The sequence below is a fragment of the Macaca mulatta genome, chromosome 4 (genome assembly GCF_049350105.2).
Source record: "Macaca mulatta isolate MMU2019108-1 chromosome 4, T2T-MMU8v2.0, whole genome shotgun sequence".
NCBI lineage: Eukaryota > Metazoa > Chordata > Mammalia > Primates > Cercopithecidae > Macaca > Macaca mulatta.
In genome coordinates this window covers 169825355-169852980 of record NC_133409.1, presented here as the reverse complement: position 1 = coordinate 169852980, position 27626 = coordinate 169825355, and the positions used below count along the sequence as shown (strand labels likewise).

Here is a 27626-nt window from a genome sequence, read left to right as displayed (position 1 = left end):
CTGTAATCCCAGCTACTCGGGAGGCTGAGGCAGGAGAATCACTTGAACCTGGGAGGTGGAGGTTATAGTGAGCCGAGATGGTGCCACTGCACTCCAGCCTGGGACACAGAGTGAACCCTCGTCTGAGATAAAAATACAATACAATTTGGCCAGGTGTGGTGCTTATAGCAGTAATCCCAGCACTTTGGGAGGCCAAGACAGGAGGACAGCTTGAACCCAGGAGTTTGAGACTGGCCTGGGCAGCATAGAAAGACCCATCTCTACCAAAAATTAAAAATTAGCTAGACATGGTGATGCATGCCTATAGTCCCAGCTGCTCAGGAGGCTGAGGTGAGAGGATCACTTGAGCCCGGGAGGTTGAGGCTGCAGTGAACCAAGGTGGTGCCACTGCACTCCAGCTTGGGTGACCATGTGAGGCCCCATCTCTGAAAAAAAAAAAACAATAAAATAAATAAAATAAAATTCCACCACAGCCTCCTTCACTTCTACTTCTCTCACCCCTTTCAAAGCCAGGCTTCGTGGCCGAGTCCTTCACCTTCGGTGCATCCATTTTCCCACTCCTGTCCTCAGCCCTCTCCAATCTTGTTTCTCTTCCTGCCACCCCACTGAATGGGCTCTAGTAACAGCCTCCATGGTGCTAAACCCAGTGGGCATTTTTTTTCAGGCCTCATCTAACCTTACAGCAGCTCTCAGCACTCTTTGTGGGCCATACCTATTGTCTTACTGTTAACGAAAAGATTGACACACAGGTCAAAGCACATAGCACTTATTTGGGAGACAAAGAATGGCAGTTGGGGTCCACCGGATCAGGGCAGCCCTGAAGAGTGCCCCACAAAGCTGGCTGCAGGAGAGAATTTTTAAAATAGAGGATTGTCACAAAAAGTTATCTTCAGAAGTAGTTCATTGGCCAGGCAGAAATCCTAAATCACAAAGCCGTTGTGATTGGTTAGTTAATGAGGGTACTCTCAGCTGAGGTGCTGAAGGCCAGCAGATGCTGACTTCAGTTGTTTCACCGAGTCTACTGGAACATCCCCTGGTTTGACCTTCAGCAGGTGTGAGTGTGATCCTCTTTGACTCCACTTCAGAAAGCCTTAGCATTAGTAACTATATTTTCTTTCCCATTACGTTGCTTCCATGATATGACATTTTAGTCCTTATGCTATCTCCAAGAACTGCCCCTCCCCAGAATCCATGGCAAGTTCATCCTCCTTAGTCCATGCATTAAATATTGGAGTTCTGCAAGGTTCCATCCCAAGCCCTCTCCTCTTCCCATTCTCTACTCTGTCCATACTCATGGCTTCAAATATTGTCTATATTGCAGACTAGTCTCAGATTTCTATCACTGGCCAAGTCCTCTCCTCTCCACTGAGCTAAACGTATCCTGCTGCCTACATGACAGCTTCATTCACATGTCTCAGGAGCATTCTGATATAAGAGATCCAAACTCAAATTCATTATTTTCTTCTACTCTTCCTTCACAAATGCCCTGGTTCTCTTGCAGTGCCCCTGCCTCAGTGAACAGCATTCCCATCCATCTAGTCGCAATAGTTAGAAAACCTAAGGAGATATCCTGTACACCTGCTTCTTCCTGTCCATTCATGTATGCTGTGGCTACATGACTTCCTAAGAGCTTGCACGTCACCGCCACGGCCTCGCCCAAGCCTCCACCATCTCTTACCAGGTGTGCCAAGCCTCCCGAAGCCTCTCCTCAGGTTGCCTCTTGCTTCCTCCAATCCCTTCTCTGTATAACAACCAGCGTGATCTTTTTCCACTGTAAGTCTGATCATTTCATTCACTCCTCCCCTCCCACACCCTAAAACTTAAACTTTTCAGCGGTTTCACATTGCTCCTAGAAAAAGAAGATCAAAGTCCTAGAAGCAGCTGTATTAGGCCATTCCCACACTGCTGTGAAGAAATACCTGAGACTGGGTAGTTTATAAAGAAAAGAGGTTTAATTGGCTCACAGTTCTGCAGGCTGTACAGGAAGCATGATGCTGGCATCTACTTCTGGTGAGGCCTCAGGAAGCTTCCAGTCATGGTGGAAAACAAAGGGAAAGCAAGGTGTCTTACATTGGAGGAGCAGAAGCAAGGGGGAAGGGTCTACACACCTTTAAACAACCAGATCTCGCGAGAATGCACTCACTCTCACCAGAACAGCACCAAGGGGTTGGTGCTAAACCGTTCATGAAAAACTACCCCCCATGATCCAATCACCTCCCACTAGGCTTCACCTCCAACACTGGGGATTACAATTCAACATGTGATTTGGGCGGGGACACAGATCCAAATCACACCCACAGCATCTGGCCCCTGCCCTCCTTCCCACCAACCTTCTCTCCTTCCTCTCTGCCCAGAGAGAGCGTCCTTCTTCCATCCCTGAGCTCTGAGCACAGTGTCGCTTCCTCCTGGAAGCCTTTCCTGACCTTCCGATTTGGTCAGATCCAGAGATCCCTGCACCAAGTACCTCACCATGGAAGCCCTTACTCCAGCTACATTTTACACTCATTTCTGTGACTGTTTGATTAATGGCTACCCCCCATCCTCTTCCAATCTTCTCTGTTCCAGAAGGGCAGGGACTGGTTTTGCTCATCACTGTACCCTGGTACCTAACATAGAACCTGACACAGCACTGGCACTAATAAGTAACTTGCTAAATGAATGAATGGGTTTACATTTGAATGTAGCTGAGTCTCTGGCACCCATTTCTAAAACAAGTCTTGACAGGAATGAGATAGAGCAAGAGTGATGACAGAATTCTAGGAACTCGAGAGGGGAGGACTCCAGGGAGTAGAGTCAAGGCAGAACCACAGACACTTTATCTCCTTCACAGTTTTGCCTTGTGCCCAGCCAGCCCCACTTCCGTGTGGCTGCTGAATGGTTTTTGTCTGACTCAGCTCTTGATGGCCAACTGAGATGCTGCAAGAATGAACAGTGCCTTCCACATGGGCAGTGAAAGTCTAAGTCATGCCCAACTTGCTTGTTGTTTTGAGGATATTTTATTACACGCCAGTCCTTGGAAACTGCTGATCCAGTTTTACCTCGTACATTGTAATCACCGATGTGCACCTCTGGGCTGTGATCATCTTAAAAACGTGCCTGGCCTCCAGGTGGCCCCTGGTTCCTGTTGGGTAGATTGGCGGATGAAAGACTTAGGAAAACAAAAATTGGAATTCTTATCATTTGATGATCTCATCCAGCGTCTCAAACTCAGAGGCCCTCGGGGGTCCAGGAATGATCTGAAAAAAAAAAAAAAAAAAAGCAGGACAGATGTGAGCATGCTCACCTGTACTATCTAAGTGAGGCCTGGGGAGTGGGCTAATTAGATCACACACACTCTGTCTGAAGGCATTCAGGCTCAAAAAAAAGTGAAACCAGCTGGGCTCAGTGGCTTATGCCTGGAATCCCAGCACTTTGGGAGGCCAAGGTGGGTGATCACTTGAGGTCAGGAGTTTGAGACCAGCCTGGCCAACATGGTGAAACCCCATGTCTACTAAAAATACAAAAATTAGCTGGGCATGGTGGCACGCACCTGTAATCCCAGCTACTTGGGAAGCTGAGGCAGGAGAATCGCTTGAACCCAAGAGGTGGAGGTTGCAGTGAGCTGAGATTGCACCACTGCACTCCAGCGTGGGCAACAGGGCAAGACTCCGCCTCAAAAAAAGAGAGAAAAAGTGTAACCTCTGAGCATGCCAAAGAGAACTGATAGAGTCAAATCCAGTGCACCAGACATCAGTTTGCAACCTCTGACTTAAAGTACCGTGGTTATGGCAGACAAAATATTGACTACCCTTCCACAAGACGTCCACATATTCATCCCCAAATCTATGAATATGTAACCTTCCAGGGCAAAGGAGACTTTGCAACTGGAATTCGGTTAAAAATCTTGAGATAAAGATTAAATGAATGAACATATGTACAGTGCTTGGAACCACACCCTTACATTATAGGCATTAAATCAGCCTTAGCTTATTAAATTAGTATTTATTATTTGCAGAGAAAAGAACACAGGCCTAGCAGGATCCGATACCTTGTCCGAGGTAAATAAGTTCAGAGCAGAGCCAGGACTAGAACCCAAATCTTCTAGCTCCTGAGCTACTTAGTGCTTTGTCATTACAATGCCACCATATCATTTTCTTCCCAAATCTCATTTTCAAGGTCAAACTAACTATAGCACAGGCCCTTCTGGCGCGCTCAGCTGCATTTTATAGTGATGATTAGTCTTGATGTTCTCAGTCGCTTTCCAGAGAAATAAAACATAAACAGAGGACCTCATTTGAAATTATGGGTGTTTGACTATAAAGCAGCCTAGTTAATAACAGAATTTTCTCGGATCAGAGTCTAGTCACTCAGTTTCACCCCCTCCAAATATGACCACCCATTTAAAAAAAAAGGGGGCCACTACAGAGCCAGTTGTCATGTTCAGTGATGAGATCAATGGGATGGCACCGTCAAAGCTGATGAGGAAACAGTGTAGTCTGCAGACACTTTGCATAAGACTCTGAAACACTGGCCTGACCTCCAAGATGTAGGCGCCACCCGCATTTACAAGGCTTTCTCAAAACATAGTGCCCCCAAAACTTAGCTCGACTTAAAGCCTGGGTATTACCAAACCATTCCATAAAAGTGGCTCCCATCCCTTATAAAAGCAGCAAGTATTTTTAGGGAAAATAAACTGGCAGGTGAGAAAGAGCTGTTAAGATCTTTCAACGTGGAGTCGGTAAGCTGCATTCCAGACCTCTGACACCGGCTCACTCAGTTGTATAATCACCATTTTCCTCCTGCAGCATGAGAATGCTATTTTAGAAAGGACTCAAACGATGCTGCGTCCAAATTTAGACCCTCTAATATTGTGAATTTCCAAATACACAGCTGGCCCTTGTCAATGGGGATGAAAAATGTCTTAATGGGATTGCAAAGAAAAAAAACAAACTTTGGGTGCAGCGGCTCACGCCTGTAATCCCAACACTTTGGAAGGCTGAAGCAGGTGGATCACCTGAAGTCAGGAGTTCAAGACCAGCCTGGCCAACATGGTGAAACCCTGTCTGTACTAAAAATACAAAAAATTAGCGTGGGGCATGGTGGCGCGCACCTGTAATCCCAGCTACTCAGGAGGCTGAGGCAGGAGAATCGCTTGAACCTGGGAGGCAGAGGTTGCAGTGAGCTGAGATCACACCACTGCACTCCAGCCTGGGTAACAAAAGCTAAACTCCGTCTCAAAAAAAGGAAAAAACAACAACTTTTTTCACTCTACTCTCACACTTAGCACACTTGCGTGACCCCACACACTTCTGTGTGACACAGTTCCCCATACACCAAGCAATTCTCCAGCAGACACGAACTAGGCGTCCTGTAATTCCATTTGATTCTGTCCCTTTCTACTGGGATAGCGTCAGATTACACAGGTTAAGGACTCAGTCCCACAGAACTGCCCCCCACTTCAGATGCCAATACCAAGTCGCAGGTTGTCACCGATACTTACGACCCACTAGCTGTAAATTGGGATTCTCACAACTCCCTCTTTGTGTTTAAATAATTTGCTAAGACTACTCACACAGAACTCAGGGAAACACTTACTTTACCAGTTCCTTACAGAGGTCACAGATGAACAGCCAGATGAAGAAATGGATGGGGCAAGGTATTGGGGGACAGAGGCAGAGCTTCTGTGCACTGTCCAGGTGCCACCCTCCCAGAAGTGGCCCCCAGCCCTGTGGTCAGCCACCAGGAAGCTCATCTAATCTTGTGGTTCAAGAATTTCCATAGAACTTCACCTCCAGCCCCCTACCCTCCCGCTTCCCAGCTGAAAGCTCCACGCCTCTAACCATGTAGTCTTTCTAGTAGCCAGCCCCATCCTAAGTCACCTAATTGGCACAAACTCTGGTGTGATCCAAAGGGACTCATTCCAAGTAACAAAATACACTCCTGACACTCCGGAAATTCCAAGCATTTTAGGTGCTCTGTGATAGGAACTGGGTCAAAAACAAATGTTTTATATTATGCCATGGGGATATTTTGAAAAGGAATAATAAATATGAAAATGTTCTTATACTCTTAAAAACACTTTGGAATGCAATTTCCAACAGTTTCAGGGTACTGTAGGTTTGACAGGCAGGTATATGACCAAAAATCCTTTCTCTGGCCGGGCGCGGTGGCTCAAGCCTGTAATCCCGGCACTTTGGGAGGCCGAGACGGGCGGATCACGAGGTCAGGAGATCAAGACTATCCTGGCTAACACGGTGAAACCCCGTCTCTACTAAAAACACAAAAAACTAGCCGGGCGAGGTGGCGGGCGCCTGTAGTCCCAGCTACTCGGGAGGCTGAGGCAGGAGAATGGCGTAAACCCAGGAGGCGGAAGCTTGCAGTGAGCTGAGATCAGGCCACTGTACTCCAGCCTGGGCGGCAGAACGAGACTCCGTCTCAAAAAAAAAAAAAAAAAAATCCTTTCTCTGACATTGTATTAGGCCATTCTTGCATTACTATAAAGGAATACTTCAGACTGGGTAATTTATAAAGAAAAGAGGTTTAATTGGCTCATGGTTCTGCAGGCTATCCAGGCAGCATGGCCCTGGCATTTGCTTGACTTCTAGGGAAGCCTCAGGAAGCTTCCAATCATGGAGGAAGGTGAAGGAGAGGAAGGCACATCACATGGCAAAAGCAGGAGCAAGAGAGAGAGTGGGCAGGGAGTTGCCACACGCTTTTTGTTGTTGTTGTTGTTGTTGTTGTTGTTGTTGTTGAGACAGAGTCTCACTTTGTTGCCCAGGCTGGAGTGCAGTGGCACAATGTCGACTCACTGCAACCTCCACCTCCCAGGTTCCAGCACTTCTCCTGCCTCAGCCTCCCAAGTAGCTGGGATTACAGGCATGTGCCACCATGCCCGGCAAATTTTTGTGTTTTTAATAGAGACAGGGTTTCGCCACAAAGTTTTAAATGACCAGATATTGCAAGAACTCCCTGTCAAGAAGACAGAACCAAGCCATGAGGGCTCCCCATCCAAGCGCCTTACACCAGGCCTCACCCCAAGCAATGGGGGTTACCATTCAACATGAGACAAATATCCAAACTATATGAGACATTGAAGCCCATTCCCTATATAGGATATGTGGTAGTGACACGGGAATGTCACAGAAGCAATTGATTCTGGCCTAATGCAATAAAGAAAAACACAAATGACAACAAGCTTTGAATTAAAAATATAGTCCTTTCTGGGAGACTGAGTCCAGGACTCCCTTGGATACCAAAATCCAAGGATGCTCAAGCCCCTTGTATGAAATGGCTTAGTATTTGCAAAAAAACTACGCATACCCTCCCATATCCTTTAAATCATCTCTAAATTACTTATATCTAATACAAGATAAATGCTGTATCAGTAATTATTAGACTATTGTTTTTGTTTGTATTTTTAAAATATTTTCCATCTGCAGTTGGTAGAACCGAAGAATGTGGAATTCATGGATACAGAGAACCAACTGTAGTTATGTTTGGAGACTTCATTGACTTATATTTTCACTCTAGGATCTCTCTTCAGATTTTAAGATGTGAACATCTTGCCAACTATGGACACCAGTTTCTAATACCCAGGGAGGAACTGCAACTTCCGTAACTAGGAGAGCATCCTCTCTATCCCTTAGATCCCAGTAGAGGAGTCTGAGAAGCCTAAAATTTCCTCTGCAATGATTCAGTCTCACACACCTCATCCCAGTGGGTGAAGTGGAATGCTGGATAATTGCAGCGTTGTTAAATAATTACCAAAACTTCAAAGGTACAGACGTCTCTGTTCCTGCTCAGGCTCCTGAGTCCGTGTCAGTCATTCCTGGGACCTAATGCAGGCATTCCCCCCTCGGATGCCATGCCCGTTCCCTGGCTACTTCTGTCACTACGTGCCATCCACTGCCTGTCCCTGCCTCCACGCATTGCATCATTGCAGGCTCATGCCCTGGCTATGATGCTTCACTTACGGTGGCTAAATTTCATGCCTGGCCACAGGAGTGTCATTTCTGTGCCTTTGCCACTCATGTCCTCTAAGGCTCTGGAATAAGAGGAGCAGGACCAAAAGAAGAGCAGCCGTTGTTCTCTGCAGACAGACACACGCTCTCACATGTCCCCGAGGCCACAGGCCTCTTTATGTTCTGAGTCTGCACAGAAGACGCACAAGACAGGCTTTAGCCTCAAGGGAGGGAGAGGCAAGAGGCCACAGTCCCCAAGTTAGGAGGCCACAAGGAAAGAAAAGGACTTCTGTGAAGACAAGAGTCCCGTCTAAGTTGCAGTCCACTTGCCTGGGGCCACTGGAGGAGACGGGGCTGGGGAGGGGCCGCTGCAGGGAGGAGGGCGGGGGTCAGCGGCTGTGACATGACGCACGTGCCTCTCCTGGGCTTGAAATTGAGGAACTGAGGAGGCGGTGGTGGCGAGAGTCAGTCTTTCAGAGCACAGGATGGAACAAGAACTCCAGCCACTGACTCTGTCTCATGTATCTGCAAGGGCCGAGGAGATTAATGACCCAAGGAGGCTATGATATGGTCCAAAAACTTTTCCTGGATTTTTTCCGTAGGCGGCTGAGCCAGAGGCCAACTGCGGAAGAACTGGAACAGAGGAACATTTTGAAACGTAAGTGACTAAGCCCATGGCAATCCCTGATGTTTTGTGGCGGCTTTTGTTATTATTTAATGGTAGGCCACGAGGTTTCTACCTTGCGCCTGTGCGGAAAGCACTGAAAACCTTTCTAACGGTTGAGGCTTCCTCCGTGTGTGTTAGAACACCAAAGACGACCTCCCCAAAGAGAAAGCAAATTTTATTCCACTTCAGAAGCTCACAGGCGGCAGGCAGAGCCTTCCTTTTAGTGAGTTGCAAAGTCAGAGAGAAGCTGAAAAATTAGAGTGAGACCACTTATTATTTAATGATTTTTGAGAGTAGGGTCACCTTTAAACCAAAATTGGCTTGAAAATGGAGACTGTGATATGGGCGGCTAATGGCCATTTGAACTGAGACAAGAAAGCATGACTTTGCATTGCAGCTGGCTGCTTGTTGATAAAAATCCCTCATCCCTTTGAACGTTAAATTTAAAGACTAAGAAAGCATTTCCAAGTGGAGTGCTTCATGTCTGTCTCTCAGGATTCCCACAGCTGGTCCCGGGCATGCCTGTCTGATGGTCTCATTCGAGGAAAACTGCCTTTCACCATTGCTGCAGACAGAAAAATATAAATGAGCCCCTTGTTTGGTTTAAGACACAGAGACATTTGAATATGTACAGAGGATCCACTTGGTGCTTTAAAAAAAAAAAAGGATACAAAATACTAAAACAGATCAAGCATTTGATGGACACCAGTATGCGTCAGTTTAGTGGTGGATATTAAATAACTTAAAAATCAAACCATTCCATTCAGTCATTGCTACCATTCTCACCAACATTGCCTCAAGATAGTGAACAAATATTTCTGGCTTAATTCATGACCCTGTTCCCCCTACCCCACAACACACTTCTAATTTCTCTCCAGAAAAGAAAGATATATACTACGCAGAGTTTTCTAGAAATGCTATGGTATACAGACTGACTCCTCGCCTCCCCCAGCTCCCCCGCCCCCCGTGCCCAGTAAATCATATGCAACCGCAGTGTGAGTTTGCCGGGAATTTCCACTGTAACCACACTAAAATATTCTTGACTTTACCTTTCTACCGTGCTCACTGTGGCCTTGTGACTTGCTTGGTATTTCGTAGTCTGCTGATGGTCGGTGCTGAGTTCCGCTCTGATGGGGAGGCCTGTTGCCTACAGCACCCACCCCCACCCGACACCCCCGCATGTCCGTTTATGTCAACCCGGCCTTTATCAACATCTTGCCTCCCATCCCCATGCCAGCCACCACTTCCTCAACTCTCAGTGGAAGTTATTTTCAGGACTGGGCCTTCCTCGGTCCTCGGGGAACCCTAAGCATTGCCTAGGTCTCTAGGAATGTGCGTTTATTTTTTTTCTGCCCAAGGGGTATCCTTCAAAGTTTCCAAGCTTAATATTCTATAGAATGAATTTAGAGCTTTTTCAAAGGATTTCCAAGGTCAGGGAAGCATTTGGCCTGTATGATGTCTTCCTTTCTGCCCCAATCTGGTACCTGAGCGATTATAAACTTCGTTGTTGGAGAGAAAGATAAACAGCCAGGTGAGCTGGTACAACTTACTCACAGCCCCCTGCTGTACTTGTGGCCTCTGACCTGAGGCCTAAACTCAAAGAAGCTAAAAGCCTCCGGGGATTATTTAGGTTTCAGAAAATAGTGCTTATCACACCGGGAATACGGTTTCTGCAAAGAGATCTAAAATCCCCTAGCTCAGCTCTGGGTTCTCTCAAAGGCATCAGATCCCCTCTGTGGCTTGTCCAGATCCCTGGGAGACCACAGGTCCTTTGAGCTTGGGTTTTCACCGCCATCAAGCAGGGAACTTAGATTCAGGGAACCAAAAAGGAGTTGTGAAAGATTGTTCCCATGGTTCTCTTTTATTCTCTTCCCTAATCCCACTTGTCCCGGCCACCCAGTTGCAAGTTAAAGAACTACTTGACCAATTCAAACAGATGGATCATTTCATAGTTTTGAAACTTTTCAGAAATCAACTGTTTTCCCATAGGTTCTTATTTTTCCCTGTATTCTGGAACTATGTTCTCCTAAATATTTTTTTAAATTTAATCTATCGCGATTGTTAAACAAACAAACAAACAAAAATGTCTAGTCATATAAGAAAACATCCTCCAAGAGTTTGTTTTAAAACTGATTTTCTGAGCTTTCAGCCATTTGAGGAACTGCTCGGTGGTGGGTGGTGGGGAACAGGGCACAGAGGTGCCATGGCTCAGCCCTGGAGCTTTGAGAGCCTTGGACTGGTTTCCAGCCTCACCCTGCCTGGCCCTGGGAGCAGCCCCTGTTCTGTCCAGCAGCCAGTGAGGCCCTGTGCACCTCTGAGCACATAATGAACCCTCTGATGGTGGCAGCTGTAATGATGACATCGTAGGCCTTTCCTGGCCTGTCTTCCCAGTTGCCTAATGGGGTTGTCTTGGTACCTTCTGCCTGAAAATTCATGAACCTGAGTTGGTCAATGGCTTTGAACTAAAGGTATCGATTCCGTAGGCGGTAGCTTGTGGCCCCACCCCCAAGAGTGACCTAAGAAATGCACATAGGAGATGAAGGCTCCATGCTCTGTCAGCTGTGTCACAGGATGCCTGCTTTCACGGCTCCGAAGAGGCCTGTAGGATCAGAAGTCTGAGGCTAGTAATGAGGAGTAGAGCCGGCCCCAAGCAAAACATGACCACAGGAAAAAGCCCCTCTGTGTAACCACTGAGCCAGGTAGGGTGTGACTAGCCACTTAACACCCCTGGGCCTTCAGATCCTCAGTTATAAACCAGTGGTGGTAGATGAGGTGGTCACTAGGCCCCTCATGGCCCTGGTATTCTGTGCTTCTGTAAATTTTCACCGTGTGCCCTCTAGCTGTCCCCAGTGACCCAACATCCAGACCACCTTTCCTTCCATCCGTTCTCCCACCTGAGACATCTCCAAATGGGAGTTCCCTCCTTCTGGTTCTTGCTGTCTGCCTCCCCATTTGTCTCTGCTAGATTAATTCATACTAAGATATTAATGGCTGACCGGTTTAATAGGTTTTATCCCACTGAAATTTGCATTTGTACAAATGTCACTGTCTGGGGGCTCCCTGCTTCCCGGTTTTGCTGTCTGCCCCCCCAGTTTATCTCTGCTAGATTAATTCATACTGAGCTATTAATGGCTGACTAGTTTAATGGGCTTTTATTCAAGAGAAATTTGCATTAAAAAAAAAAAAACACACTCCGGGTGGGAGATAAGATCTCTAATCCAAAGGAAAGCACACTCATGGTGATGGTTTCAGGCACTGTAGCGTAGGCTGGAGCAGGGACCTCTGGTGACCTCAGCCCACAGCAAGATGTGGCTGTTTCTTGTGCTGCCTTTCTACAAAGCCTTATGCCCACAGGCAGTCGGGGGGCCAAATCAGGCCCGTGGGGGTGGCCCTCAAGGGCCTGAGTTCTGCTCTGACCTCACACCACTTGTGCTAGTGGGAGGTATAGTCACCTTCAGTGTAAAGGTGACACAGTTATCAGATGGTCCTCACCCCTTTCTAGGCACAGGGGGTTTCCTTCCTTTAAAGACTTGTCCCATATGAAGACAAAAAGCAACCATATCTGAATTGCATGTGTGCTCCAATACAACAAACTAATGAAGTTACCAAAATATAATTCAACAACTGTGATTTTCAAAATGAGCCAACTAGTGTCCCAGGCAGTCATGATGCACCCTATGCCAGAAATCAACGTGTTTCCTTTTACTAACACCATTTGAAATGTAACAGCTGAGAATCACAGGCCTTCTTTGATACAAGCTGACTTCCATAGTTTTTTCAAGTCCAACAATGCTACGCTGATGTCTGTGCTTCCACAGATATCAAGGAATTCTTCCAAGGTTCAGAAGGGAAATGCTCTACCCTAGGTCATCCAGTTAGCTTAAAAGGAGAAATAAGCCCAGATTCTCTGCCCTTCAAATATCTGCCCCCTTCCCCAGACTCTCTTATATATACAGCTCTTTAAAAATCTGAGTAAATCACCCATGTATTAAGCCAAGAGCTTTTAGGCTCTGCAGTCTACTCTTCTGAGCCACTCCTAAAAAGTCTACATGCAGGCAGTTGTATCCCACACTCTGGCCTCACCCATGCTCTGTGGACTTCTTGGAAGATTCAAAGAATCGATGGAATCAGGGCTTGTGAAAGGTGAGCGTTTTGAAATTCCTCCTGCCTTGTCTTGTTCCTGCAGCAGGTTGAGGTCGGTCTTCTGCTCTCTCTACCCCCACAGGGCACCAGACACAAGGACTACATCACAATGAGCCTCCTTCAGTGTTTGGGAGGCTCCATAGAGAATGAGTGAGCCCCAGTTTTATCCAAAGAAAGGATCCTCACATCTCCCCAAATGCCTGTGTCCCTGCGTCAACATTCCCACCCACCTCCTTGCGCTGTTCGGTGGTTTGCACCTGTAATCCTAGCACTCTGAGAGGCCAAGGCAGGAGGATCGCTTGATGCCAGGAGTTCAAGACCGGCCTGAACAACATAATGAGACCCCCATCTCAATAAAACATTTTTTAAATTAGTCAGGTGTGGTGGCGTGCATGTGAAGTCCTAGCTACTCAGGAGGCTGAAGTAGGAGAATCACTTGAGCCCAGGAGTTCCAGGCTACAGTAAGCTGTGATTGTGCCACTGCACTTTAGCCTGGGAGACAGAATGAGACCCTGTCAAAAAAAAAAAAAAAAAAAAAAAAGCCTACCCTCCTTGTAGCCATGTTTCTCCACCCCAGCATCTCTGCCTGGAGACCTGAAACCCCATGTGATGTAAAGAAGGCAGAATGATAAGGTCGACCTGCTCAGTAGCAATTGGAAATAACGCAGGTAGTTTGGAAAGCAATCCCCATAAGGAGAAGGGCAGCTGGGGGAGGGGACAGGAGCTCTCTCTTCCCTTTTTCAAACTGCAATGCTTGGCCTAGAGCCTGCCAAGGTCCAGAGGATGCACCTGTATACAACACTGTTTACTGAAATAAAAAACATCTTAAATATTTCTTTCAGCTCGGAATGAACAAGAGGAACAGGAGGAGAAGAGAGAGATCAAGAGGAGGCTAACCCGAAAGGTAGGTGGTTCTCCATGCCAAGAGCTGGGACAGGCGAGGGTGGGCTGCCCGCCACACCTCTGCTGGCCTCAGTGGCCTCACCGCTGCCTGATTCCTCTCCTCCTGTGTCAGAGAGCGCCACTCTCTTACTCTATAAGACCTCTCCACTCAGTTTCATGACCCTCAGTCCTTTGAGCTGGTGACATTCAATGTTGTTTAATTTTGTGACACCCACCTACTCCCAAATAACTTGATGGCTATTGTGTTATATTTTTGATCACACTAAATGTTTTGTTTTTAAAAATTCACTATAATCCCATTAAGCAATGGGAAATTCATAATCAAAATCAGTAGTTCAAAGGCCAGGTTCAGTGGTTTATGTCTATAAACCCAGCACTTTGGGTAGCCAAGGTGAGTGGATAGCTTGAAGCCAGGAGTTCGAGACCAGCCTGGGCAACATGGTAAAATGCTGTCTTTGCCAAAGTAAATATACAAAAACTAGTTGGGCGTGGTGATGTGCACCTGTAGTCCCAGATACATGGGAGTCTGAGATTGAATAATTGCTTGAGCCCAGGAAGGCAGAGGTTGCAGTTAGCCGAGATCACACCGCTGCACTCCAGCCTGGGCAACAAAGCAAGACTGTCTCAAAATAAAAGAAAAATTACTAGTTCAAATATTACACAATTATTTGCTATGACCCTGGGAAAGTATAGACTTTTTTTTTTTTTTTTTTTTTTTTTTTTTTTTTTGCTTCCCTGACACTGTTCTTTCCCTAGGAATTAAGAACTATGCAACTTTATTAGGCTAAATTATGAAAGTGCTGACAAATTTAAAGCAGATGTTTGAGAAGCACATAGATAAAAGTCATAAAACTGGAATTTTAATATATTCTTAACCCCAAAAATAGATGGTTTGGCAATGCACTGTAGCCTCGCATGCATCTCATTCCACACGAGTGTCCTCTTTAACAACAAATGCATTGTTAAGGCTATTCTTGGATGATGCTGAAAAGTTTAATTAATTGATGACATGCAAGATATAATACTACCTTCTGTCTGACGAAGTCAAAGTGTTTTTAATCAGCCTCCTACAGTGACCATCTTGAGAGAAAGATACTCATATCTTAGCGACAGTTAAGAGGTCCATTAACATTCATTGTAAAAAGGTTTATTACTGGATTTTTCTCTCCAGAAATATCACACAAAGGAAGAAATTCAGAGATCCTGAAATATCATACCAATTATTAAGGAGATGGTTTGTATTTCTCAACACTTTCTCTCCCTGCGAGCATCCCAGATACCTGGTGACAAGCCAAATGCCAACCCAATTAGCAAGAGCAGGATAAACAAGTGCCTGAATGGTCAGACGACTGGCTGGCGTCACCCTGGCGGAGACTAGAGCAAGAGCTAAGTGATTTCACCAGCCAGTCGCTGCCCTACCCGTCAAGGTTGGACCCTTTACATCCTAACGCCCACCCACTCTCTGGATGCAGGGTGCAGTTTTTCCTGAGCTTGGGTAGTGAGAAGAGCAGGGGAGATGCATTAGCTTTTTCTCATCGTGTCCTTGAAACGACAGGGGCTTGCAAAAAGACACTGTGATAAACCTTCATTTCTGATATGGAAAGGTCTAGAAACTTAGGAAAAAAAAAACCGTTTAAATCAGATTTTCATCAGATTTTTCAGAATTGGTTGCTGGATCCCCAAGATTCCCCCAATTTTAAAGGTTGCTTGTTAAAGAAGGTCATAGAGAAATACTTAGACATTTACTTAATTCCTATCTCTTAACAAAGTTGGTATGATTTTGTGGAGAACTTGACTAATGGCATGATTTGGCAATGAGTGAGTAAAGGGTCTTCCTTTCCACACCCATCTCCCTAGGGTGGGTAACACTAGGGATGGGGACCGCAAATAGTTCATAGGTTTTGCAAGTCTCCACAATCAAATAATTACCTAACTTTGTTCCTGCTCACCTCTCCTTTCTTCTCCCCGGGAAATGGCCTTGGAATTTTAGCATTTACCCTCCCCTGGGACTGGCTGAGGGGGTTAGAAATAATGAGCTTGAGGGGGACAACTGCTTCTGAGAGAGAAAGACTGGAAGAACAGAGCGGCAACTTCCACATCTGCTTTTGTGGGCAGAGATGTGGTGCCTTCCGGCAGGTAGGGAACCTACATCATCACTTCCTGGCCCTGTGTAGGTTTTTCTCTTGAGCATTTATCACACCAAGACCAGATGCCAGTGATGGTGGCTGCTTTACAGTGACTTGCCCTCAGCCCAAGAACTTCTTCAATAAAGTTCTATTTCATTGTAATGCACTAGTAAGAAAACTAAAAAATAAAACGTAGTAACTGAGGCTGATAGCAACAGATCAGTCATTTTCTTTGACCAAATTGAGACTAATATAAAAATTACATGCTTTGCCTTTTAAAAAACATGCCTGCGGCGAGGCGCAGTGGCTCATGCCTGTAATCCCAGCACTTTGGGAGGCCGAGGCGGGCCTGACTTTGAATGCAAAGATTATTTTTGCAGCATTCAAGGAAGCACTTCAGGTTCCAGATGCCCCAAGGGCTACAGCCAGCACCAGGCCAAAGGTGGATCTTCTGAGCCCTTCGTGCTCAGGGGCATAACCCCATGCACACGGAGGAGTGTCCTGGTGGCCGTTTGTTAGTGCTGGGGTCCTTGCACCAACTGTGGCTCTCAGAGGCAGCAGCCAGCTGCATCCTCACTCATTCCCTCTGAGCACTTGGGTGCAGTGCCATCTTGATTTGGAAAGGCGGTGTCCAAGGCCCCACGATTTTCAGGCACAAGAAACAGCCCCTGACCGGCAGCGTTTATGCTTAGTCTTCAGTTCACTCCAGATCCTGCCATAGATAGCATATTAGTAAAATCCAGGTCATAATTTCCAGGAAGAGAAATTTGAAAGTCAGGGCTTAACAATTTTCCTCACATCATGGCACACTTAGAAAATACCACTTTGGGCCAGGCTCGGTGGCTCACACCTGTAATCCCCGCACTTTGGGAGGCTGAGAACGGCAGATCATTTGAGATCAGGAGTTCGAGACCAGCTTGGGCAATATGGTGAACCCTATCTCTATTAAAAATACAAAAATTAGCTGGGCAATGTGGTGCATACCTGTAATCCCAGCTGCTCGGAGGCTGAGGCAGGAGAATTACTTGAACCCAAGAGGTGGAGGTTGCAGTGAGCCGAGCTCATTGCACCATTGAACTCCAGCCTGGGCAACAGAGTGAGCCTCCATCTAAAAAAAGAAAAATGAAGAAAAGAAAATAACACTTTGTCCAGCCCCTTGGGGTAAACCCAGCAAGTCCTGAGGAACACAGACAGGATTCTGAGTAGGAGTCTGTTTAGCTGGAGGAAATATGACAAATATTGCATGTCTTTATGTATTTTAATTATAGCACAAAATCTCCCTGCACTCACATTGTGGAGATCACGTTTTGGAGCCAGGATGACTGCTGTTTTTGTTTACGGTGACCATAGCCATAACAGCCTGGGAAGCCTGTGGGTTCTCGCGACAGGCCCACACTGGTGCCAGAACGTTGTCCTGCCCAAGAAAGCCAAGGGAGGGCTACGTGCAGTCTAGGCAGGGGGGACGGCACCAGAGGCGGCTGAGCCCCTGATCCCCAGAGATTCCTGCCTTTGGCTGAGAGGGAGCTGCAGGCCTGCCTTGGCCCTGTCCGGGATCTGTCACCACTCTATTTGATACCTGCCAGCCATCTATTTGATACCTGCCAGCCATCCTCTAATTGTGCTCTGCCAGCATGGGAGCAAGTTGGAACATTCTCGCACCAGCCAAGGGTGTCTGGAAGCTGCCTGTTGCAGAGTTGAAACTGCCAGGGTAGTTTGGACTCCACTGTGTTTGTTTTATGGGCCTGAGTTGCAAGATTCTATGAGACAGTGTCTTCTAATAATAGAATTACACAGCGTTTAGGGCTTGGAGGGAAAATTGCTTTTAAGTAGCACTGGTTGAACATCAGTTGACAGCATCTTAAAGACAGCAATTGTGTTGCTCCAGGAGAAATAAACCTAGTGACAGGAAGAGATAATAGAAATGTCAGCCTTGTGTTGCTAAAGTAGAGGAAGGGGTCCTTATGGCTAATATCGGGAGATGGCAAAATACATATGAATCTTCCTTTTACTTGCCTCATCTCTCATTCCTGCAGTCCTTCATCAGGGACCATCCAAAGGGCTGGTCCTGAGTCACCTTTGGCATAAATGTGGCCTTTTTCTGTACTTACTCAGCTCCGCATTTGTTGACTGACCTTCCCCTTGAACTTCTTGCAGAGGGCTGTCACCAACGTTTGGGCTGACCTCTTCAGCCAGCAGATTCCCATCCCACATACCCCGAGTTTGCATACCATTTTCACATACGCTTTTTTGCATCTAAAATACACACAAAATGTATTGCAAACCCATCTTGCAGAAGGCATTCAATGTGACACACAGATGTGGACTTGCAAATCCAAAATAAGACAGAATCATTGTAGAATATCCCTGTCACCTGGCGGGAGTAGGACAGATAAGAAGAAATCCACAACAGGAGCCCACAGCCAAACAGAAAGACAAGCTTCTAGTAACGACTGGGACTCAGCAATGTCATGAAGATAGAGACTGTTTACTATCGATTTGTATAGGTGTAAACACAGTATTGTGAATATGCTTTAGTCCTGATCTTTTTATATTCTATACTGAAATATGCACAGGTAAAATGATATGATGCCTGCAATTTGTTTCAAAGAAATCCACATGTGAATGTAGTCAAGAGTCGATCATTGTTGGTGATAGTACACCAAATTTATGATATTAGTCTCCTTCCTTCTTTTGAAAATTTACATAATAAAAGTTTTTTTTTAAGTTGAAAAAAAAAAAAGATAGAGGTTGGCCTAGAGGGTATGTAAGGGATAACAAAGCTCTCTCTTAGGACTGAGAAAGGGCCCGGTCCCAAGAGTCAGGAGACTTGGGTCCCCCTACCCCGGCCCTCCCCCTGCCCCTGCCCCTCACTCACTATGCAACGCATCCATTGCCTCACTGAACCTTATTTTCCACACCTGCAAGTTCACAGACAGGACCGAGTGCCATGGTCAACCCGTCTGGCTGACTGGGTCTGTCTCTCTCCCTCCCTGCAGCTCAGTCAAAGGCCCACCGTGGAAGAGCTTCGGGAAAGAAAGATCCTCATCCGCTTCAGTGACTACGTGGAGGTGGCTGACGCTCAGGACTATGACCGCAGGGCAGATAAGCCGTGGACCCGCCTCACTGCTGCAGACAAAGTAAGCAGAGGGGAGTGCTGGAGAGTGGGAGGCAAGATCATCTGCTGGGTGTCCCGCCGGGCTCACCGCTGGGGAGTGTGTAGGGAGACCCGCATCCAGGCCTCAGCTGCAGTTCCCGTAATGGAGTGTTGGGACCCCAACACCTTTCCCCAGGGGCCACAGATAATCTGCAGAAAGGCTGCTGAATCGAAGAAAACACAAGGCACATAATACTGTGCCCGTTTTACAGGAGGAGGAGCAGCAGCCTAGGAGGCTGTGCCCAGAGAACGAGAATAGCACTGGATAGGCGTAGACAGGTGAAGGCACGAGGCTCTGGGCTCATCACAGTCCTTCCGTGTAGGGGACACTGCTGCCGGCATCCAACGGGGGATTCACCAAACCAAAAGAAAAGACAAAGTGGACACGTAACCTCAGGAGAGAAATAGGCACAAATCAAAGAGACGTCGCAAAACATATCTCACTGCACTAGACCCTCGCCGATTCAGAAAACAAAAAGAATAATCTGAAGTTCAGTTTGTTTTTTAGGAAAAGCAGTGATGCCAATGAGAAATCATTTTCTCTGTCCACTAGACGAGGCATCAGAATGAACCTCTGTTTGGTAATCCTCTCTGATTCTAGTCTGGTCACCATGAGGAGCTGGAGGGTTAAGGGCCTTTTGTAAAATGTAGTCTGTGCGCCGGGCGCGGTGGCTCACGCCTGTAATCCCAGCACTTTGGGAGGCTGAGGCGGGTAAATCACTTGAGGTCAGGAGTTCAAGACCAGCCTGACCAACATGATGAAACCCCATCTCTGTTAAAAATACAAAATTAGCCGGGCGTGATGGCACGCACCTGTAATCCCAGCTGCTCGGGAGGCTGAGGCAGGAGAATTGCTTGAACCCAGGAGGCGGAGGTTGCAGGGAGCCAAGATCGCACCACTGCACTCCAGCCTGGATGACAAGAGTGAAACTCCATCTCAAAAACAAACAAACAAACATATATATAAATTTATTATATATATAACAAATATGTATATTTGTTAAATATATTTATAAATATATATATTTATTATATATAATATATATAGAGAGAGAGAGTCTGGAATAATGATTCAGCCTAATGTGTAGGTGACGATAGAAGTCAACAGTCTCAACAGTCCTGCCTTCACTCTGTCCGTTTCAGGGACCTGGGGTTTTCTTATATGATTCAGCAGGAAGTCATCTACGGCCCAGGCTGGCTACATTATCACCAACCCTGGATCCAGGAGTTGCAGGAAACATGGATGCAGGCACATTGCCGCACTCGGGTGGGACTGAAGCAGCCAGAGGCAGATAGACTTCCAGAGATGACCTCGCCTGTGGCGGGTCAACCCACAGACACAATGTGTGGAAGACTATGCCCTCCTCTGTCAACACAGCATTCACATCTTCCCTGCAAGGGAATTTGTGAGAGCAACCCAGGAACTGGCACTGCCATGCCCCAGACAGACAAACCCAGCTCCCCAGGAGTGTGTCATCTAAATACGAAGAGGAAGGAGCTTTCGCTCTTGTCCTCTCCTGTCCACACTCTCACTGTGGTATGCGTGCAAGGATAAGGATATTCGCAAGTGTGCAAGGAAACCACAGACGTCTCTACTTGCACCCTCATAGAGTTCTGAGTAGCTCTTAGGCCGAAAACATATCCAGTTTCTCAATGGCTGCGGGGGACAAAAAACAGGAAGCACGGGGTGACCCCTGCCCCCGCCCCACAGCTGCTCCCCAGGCACTTAAACCTAAGCCAGCCTTCTTTTCCTGGGGAGGGCCATTCTAATCCTACATGAAGACTTTTCTGTTCTCAAACTCCTGGGGCCTTGATATTCCCATCAAAGCAGGTATTGGCCGTAGACAGAGCTGTGCAAGAAGGCACGCGTTTGCGATTTCCACCCTTGAGGAAGGAGTGAGGTTGTCTCCGGCCCCAGCTGCCTTCTCTACCAGCCCCTCCTCCTCCCCTGCTCTCTCATGGCCTCTCTTTGCTGTCTGATTCCAGGCCCTGCCTCCTCAGTGGCAGTATTGTAAAGAGGGAGTGATTTGGGATCATCTCAGAACATGTGAGGTTATTCAAAACATATCTTACATGGTGAAATACATCACTGAAGAGTCAGGCAAGTTGTAAAAGAGCAAAAGCAAAGGGTTGGTAGGGAGCTGGCCATCACCTTTCCCCCTAATTTGGTTGGAGAATTTGATCCATGCCTTCTGAGGTCTCCACCTCGAGGCATCAGTGTGCCTGTGCTGAGCTCTGTTTATTTACGGAAGATGAGAGGTTGACATTGAATGTGTTCTTGGGCCCCCAGGAGTGTGGGGTAGGCGTACACCACCACTGATGCCTCAATGCCACAGCTCTGTGAAAAGAAGAAGAAAAAACACACTTTGGGCAATAGCCTGCCATCATTTGCAACTTAGATTTAGGGAAGGAGGGGAATCTTTGTTTTAAAGGACATCTCAGGTGATTTTTCTTCCTCCCAATGAAAGAATTCATCTTAAACCTGTTTGTCTTTGTTGAAGAAGAAAAACATGTTGTTAGGAATGAACTGAAAGGGGACTTTTTTTCTGACTCTCTCCCATTGCACATTGATGGGCTTCTGTTGATTCCAGGCTGCCATCCGAAAGGAGCTCAATGAATTCAAAAGCACTGAGATGGAAGTTCATGAATTGAGTAGACACTTAACAAGGTTAGTATTGAGGGTTTTTTTTTTTTTTCCTTCAAGTTGCAATATTTATTTCCAAATGAAACTCTCCCACTTGTGGGTTACGAATGGGTTGGTGGGTGCCGTGGGAGGGAAGATAATAGGAAGGTAGGCATGCAGTTCCACTTTAGGTTACTGAAATGAGGAAGCAGAACACAGATGGCCCGGGCTAAAAGCAACTTTCTGCAAAGTCTGAGGTTCACTCATTTAAACTAAAGGTCTGATAAGCACCAGACTACCAACAACTCCAAGGTGAGTTTTCGTGAAAACTCAAGTCAAGGAGAAAAGATTGTTGCCAATTTGCAACCAGTCAGCAGAGGCCAAACCTGAACAAAATACCAAGTCCATGTGGGACTTCCAAAGTGGACCACTTCTGTTATTCCCTGACATTCTCCCTGACAGTCCAGCATGATGATGATATTTGGGGAAACTGAGGCACAGAGTGATTAAGAGACTTATATAAGGTTGCATTGCTAGTTAGCAATAGTGCTATTGATTTAATTCTGACTTTCTTTTGAGGGGAACATTTAGAGAAATAGGACATAGCAAGTATTTAGTCTAGAGACTCAGAGACACAGATTGGGTTCTGCACCTTGCTGCTGGATCCAGGCTGATGGCAGGAGGTGGAGGCCACCAGGGCTGCCCCTGATGAAACTATTTCAAAACCAGGTGTGTGTTCAGTGGCGCTCCTGTGGGGATGATGGTGGGAAGCTCACCCCTCCCTCTCACGGTCAAGAAACTCCCTGAGGATGGGAGATTGGACTGTTGAATCCTGCACCTTTGGCAGCCCCTTGGTCTTGATGTAATTATTTGTTTCCTTAGGTTTCACCGACCTTAACAGTCGAATTCCTCTTGAGTGCTATGCTGTCTTCAAAACATAAATTTATAAGAACCATAAGTGCTGGTATTTATTCACTTCCCCATTATGATGTAAATCTTCTGAACTGCCTTTTTTTTTAAAAAGAAGAAAAATCAAGGAAACACAATCAGGATTTTATGTGTGAAAACGCAAAAGTGATGGCTCGGCGGTCCGAGCTGCTGGTCCCACTTCTGACACCAAAATGCATCCCAAACCCCAGCAGTGCCAAGGGCACCGGCAGGGCCCTGACTGAAGACTTTCCAGCAGGTGGAATGGTCCTTGTTCTCTCCAGCCAGGCCCAGCAGGCACTGCCTTCATGAAGTCTCCAGCAAACCTCTTCCTCACAAGTGTCTGTCACCTGAGTCCAAAGAAAGCTGAAGGGGTGGGTTTGTTTTGGGGGGTACTGCGCAAAGCTAATGATCTGGTTGGACTCCTACACTTGGCCAAATGTGCTGGCTCCAGACATGACATCTGGTTTGGGGGCCCTTTGAAGTTGATGCCAAGAAGGAGGGAGCACTTCTCAGTTGTCCCTGGCTTTTCAGTCCGTTCAGCCACCACCCACACAGTGAACAAAAGGGAAGGGCCCATTTCTGGGGGAGTCTGGCTGCCTCTTGGCTACGAAGGCTGGCACTGAGCACCCATCCTGCCCCCTCTGCCTGAGCTGAGCTGCCTTTTGGGAAGCTCTGGTTTAGAAGGGGAAAGTTGTCATCTGCTCAGTTCAAATAATCAACCCATCTGTGTTCAGAGAGTCCAGTGTCATGAGTGACCCACGCACACACATAGCCATTGCTAAGGTACTCCTGTGCTGTTTATAAGTCTGAGTGGGAGGACCCTATTGAACCCTGTGGGGTCAGAAATTGCTTGGCTGACATTTATTTTCTCTGTGTGTCTTGGAGCCGGTGATTACATGGCTTGGGAGTTCCTACCTTCTGTGTATAGGACCAGTGCATACAGGCCAGAAACCTTCCCATAGGACTGGCTTTCCAGCCACTGAGGGACTGGTACTCCAGAAACACTCCATGGCCTTCTCTTTTTTGTTTTTGCACTGAAGAGTTTCTGTGAAGGAGCCCCGGAGTTGGGCATGTGCCAGAATCAGGCCAACACCAGCCACACCTGCCCACAGTGCCCCTTCCTGCTCCAGTTGATCCAGAGAGCTCTTCCCTCTCCCTCATGATGCCGGGAAGCATGATTGTGGGTATGTCTCTGACTGGGATACCCAGGGTAGGGTGTGCAATGAGGCCAGGACCTTCCTAAACCCTAACAAGCATCCTAATGAGGCCCATTGCAGCTTTCGTTTTCCTTCCTAACAGAGCTCGCAGGCCCTCAGTCGCAGAGTTCTCTCACTTTCTGGAGTGACTCCATCGTTACCCCAGTCTTTCTAGGTGGTGGCACACTCTCCACCACACATGCCATTTAGAAAGATGCCAGCTTGGCCTTTCCAAAAAGTTAACCAGTCTCCCACCACGAACCCTGTGGGAGCAGGTTACTCTTAGGATGCACACCTGTCAACGAGGCCATTGCATTTTTTTGCAGGCATGAACGGCTCTCATGTAGGCACTAACCAAGGAGCCGGACAACTGCTGGGGAGAGTTCTTCAGGGCAGCTCTTTGGGCGGTGCCTCCAGCTGCAGCTTTGCCTTGCCACCTGGAGCCAGCACGCCTCTGCCCAACCCAAGGAGGGTGCCATCACTAGATCCTTTTTTTTTTTTTTTTTTTAACTCTTGAATCTGAATAGTTCCTGCCGTGGGGAGAGGTATTGTTCAGGGAAAATGTGATCGGGATTTTAGTGTGGCTGTAAACACAGTCTTCCCGAAAGGCTTACTGACGTTTGAATGTGCAAATGGTATGACGAAAGATGTAGGGCTCTTTCGTTGAACTTCTCTACGGCGGGCGGGCGGGCATGTGTTCCAGGTGGAGGTGCCTGCCGGCCAGGCTTTGAGTCTGAACTTCCTCTAACTGCAGCTGGGTTCCTGGCACACGCGGTGCCCTGGCATGGTGGTCCTCCCTGGCCAGGAGCGAGTCCTAAGGAAATTCATTCCATTGACCGGACTCCCTCCCATGATAGGCCCATGGCTTCTCTGCTGGCCTTGGTTCTTGGCCCTTCAGATTCCCTGGGGATATAAGGCCCAAGTGGATCTCCCTGCAGCCAGCCAGCAAACAGCCCAGGGTTTCCGCCCAAAGTGCCCTCGTGTTGCAGTCCACTTTGTGCATGGAAGATATTGAACACAATTTCCACTGCTCTTCCTGCAGGTCCTCTTCTCCAGAAGTCACTTGCTCAGACTGAGGGGTGCACCTCCCCTGCCATTGACAGGTCCTGCGCCTTCAGGACGGGCTCTTTCAAGCCTGTTTTAAGTGGCTCTTACACAGGCTCAGCAACCTCTGTGGCCTGCAGGATGGGCCTTCTGCTGTCTCTTTCCTTTCTTAAAACCTTAAGGTCTTTCTAGAGACCTATTCAATTTTCTTTTTTTTTTTTCGGCTACAACATCATGACGACTGTAGCAATTTGTGTTACTTTCCAAGATGACAATTTGACATTAATTAAGGGAAAAAATAAAAGGGTGAGCTAGATGACTTAAAATGCATCTCTTTTTTGAAAAAGCTGCAGCTGGCAAGTCAAAGTTTATTGTATGTGTATAAATTCCCAGTTGAGCATTTTTGCATTTGGATTAGTGTGAGAGGAAAAATGTGAAATGTCTCAAATCAAATGCTTCCTTCTAAAGATTAGACATTGCCCGATCCTGCCCCCTGCCCCCAATCAATGACAGAAGAGATCGCCATCAGCCTACTAGCTTTTTTAAAATGGCTGATATATTCATCTCCAGAGGCCCTCAAAGCCCTGTAAAACTTTTAAAACTTTAGCCTTTATGTAAGATTAGAGAAACCAAACAACGTGACGGTAAATGTGATGAAAAGCTCTGATTTTATTTTTCTCCCGCTTATCAACATGTATTTTTATTTGCCGAATGAAAATCGTGGTGTGTTGCTTCGATGAATGGAATTTCAGGTTCTCCCTGTGCACAGCCGGTGGGCAAAGGTCACCTTCAATGACTTTTTCTCCCTATCTGTCTGTTAATCCCCAGACCGGTTGCATTTTCCAGTTGCTTCCTGGGTGTCTGTACATAGTTTGTCTTTGTATAGGAGTGAGTGTGGTGACCGTCAATCCCCTGATCTCCCGGGTTCTAATTTAACAGATGATGGCTGTATGAGGAAAACGATGTAAATAGAGAATACGAATTAAACTGGATCTCTGTGGCCTAGGTTTTGTACATACAGAAACTGCATGGCATTTAAATTATTGTTTGTCTCTGATGATGTATGCAGTTTCTTTAAAAACAAACCAAAAAAAAAAAAAGTCAAAAAAAAAAAACCTCTTGACTCTTGTGTGTTTTATCAACCAGCAGCAGAAACCACCCAAAATACTTTGACTGGGAAAGGGAGGTTTCAGGAATGGGAGAGGTCAGCTCATCTGCAACATACATAGTGAGAGTGAGTGGACATACGGGACAACCGCATGTCTCTGGTATTATTGGGGGAAGGAAGTATTGTAGCACATACATTAACTTTCTAGAAGACTTTTGTGTACTAGGAGTTTTTTCCTCAACTGTTGTTTTTTTTTGTTTGTTTGTTTTTGTTGCTTTTTTTTTTTTTTTTGAGACGGAGTCTTGCTCCATCACCAGGCTAGAGTGCAGTGGCGCGATCTCAGCTCACTGCAACCTCTGCCTCCCGGGTTCAAGACATTCTCCTGCCTCAGCCTCCCAAGTAGCTGGTACTACAGGCACATGCCACCATACCTGGCTAATTTTTGTATTTTTAGTAGAGACGGGGTTTCACCATGTTTGCCAGGATGTTCTCGATCTCGACCTCGTTATCCGCCCGCCTCAGCCTCCCAAAGTGCTGGGATTACAGGCGTGAGCCACTGCATTCAGCCTTCCTCAACATTTTTATAAGAATATCTAAAATGTCAATTCTCCTTGTAATGATCCAGGAATAATGAACATAAATTTAACTTTTTGTGAAATCACTCAGGGTCATCTCTGTAGTGTCAGGTATCAGACAGTCTTAGAATAGCAATGCCTTGGGGGCCTTTGGACTGTCACTGCCCCTAAAGAAAAGCCCCAGACTACTTTGTTTTTTGAGTCCTTCTCGTCCTAATCTCTATCTCTGTTTTTTTGGGTTTTTTTGAGACAGAATCTCACTTTGTCTCCCAGGCTGGAGATCTTGGCTCACTGCAACCTCCGCCTCCCTGGTTCAAGTGATTCTCCTGCCTCAGCCTCCTGAATAGCTGGGACTGGAGGTGTGCACCACCAAATCTGGCTATTTTGTTGTTGTTGTTGTATTTTTATTTTTAGTAGAAACAGGTTTCACCATGTTGGCCAGGCTGGTCTCAAACTCCTGGCCTCAGTCAATCCACCCTCCTCGGCCTCCCAAAGTGCTGAGATTACAGGTGTGAGCCACTGTGCCTGGCCTCTATCTCCGTTCTTGAAAAGCCTGAGTATTTGATCTATAAAGCAAAGAACTTCATTGCATAACCTTCTGGTTACTAATTCGTCACTTTGAAGGCTTTTGAGGGAAGCAGAGGGGCTGCATTTTAGGTGGGTGACATTGCTGGGTAGCATATCCTTGGTCCAGCAGTGTAGAAAGGCTGTTTTGGGAAAGGGCAACCTCGCACCGTGCTGCTCAAACCACCTTGCCTAGGAATCACCTGGGGGTCTTGTTAACATGCAGGTGCTGAGTCAGTAGGGCTGGATGGGGCCTGGGAGTCTGCATTTCTAACAAGCTCTCAGGGCCTGCTGATACTGCTGGTCCAGGAATCCCACTTCTGAGTCTCAAAGGCTGTGAGAAGAACCCCTTCCTTCCAGAGCTCTCTCTTTTTTTTTTTTTTTTTTTTGAGACAGAGTCTCACTCTGTCACCCAGGCTGGAGCGCAGTGGTGCGATCTCAGCTCACTGCAACCTCCGCCTCCTGGGTTAAAGCGGCTCTCCTGCCTCAGCCTCTTGAGTAGCTGGGATTACAGGCCTGCACCACCGCGCCTGGCTAATTTTTGTATTTTAGTAGAGACAGGGTTTCACATTGGTCAGGGCAGTCTCGAACTCCTGACCTCGTGATCCACCCGCCTCGGCCTCCCAAAGTGCTGGTATTACAGGCTTGAGCCA

The 27626-nt window shown here is 46.8% G+C and overlaps 1 protein-coding gene and 2 long non-coding RNA genes across 10 annotated transcripts in view; 1 reads left to right on the top strand and 2 right to left on the bottom strand.

The window, feature by feature from the left end:
* The window catches only part of PHACTR1 (phosphatase and actin regulator 1), a 585520-nt gene extending 559770 nt beyond the window's left edge, over positions 1-25750 (top strand). For 7 of the 8 annotated variants that reach the window (XM_015135539.3, XM_028846699.2, XM_077998524.1 and 4 more), the window contains 5 exons: positions 8543-8598; positions 13593-13654; positions 18776-18916; positions 21525-21601; positions 22439-25750. In XM_015135539.3, coding sequence (XP_014991025.1) covers positions 8543-8598; positions 13593-13654; positions 18776-18916; positions 21525-21601; positions 22439-22454 — 352 coding nt within the window. In that variant the 3' untranslated portion in view covers positions 22455-25750. 8 annotated transcript variants of the gene reach the window in all.
* On the bottom strand, positions 1933-9776 carry LOC144340566 (uncharacterized). Its single transcript, XR_013416819.1, has 2 exons — positions 9657-9776; positions 1933-3236 (listed from the first exon to the last, which is right to left on the bottom strand). It is a non-coding gene; the product is annotated as an uncharacterized LOC144340566 (long non-coding RNA).
* Positions 14789-16887, bottom strand: LOC144340567 (uncharacterized). Its single transcript, XR_013416820.1, has 2 exons — positions 16764-16887; positions 14789-16491 (listed from the first exon to the last, which is right to left on the bottom strand). It is a non-coding gene; the product is annotated as an uncharacterized LOC144340567 (long non-coding RNA).
* Positions 25751-27626: the final 1876 nt, after the last annotated feature.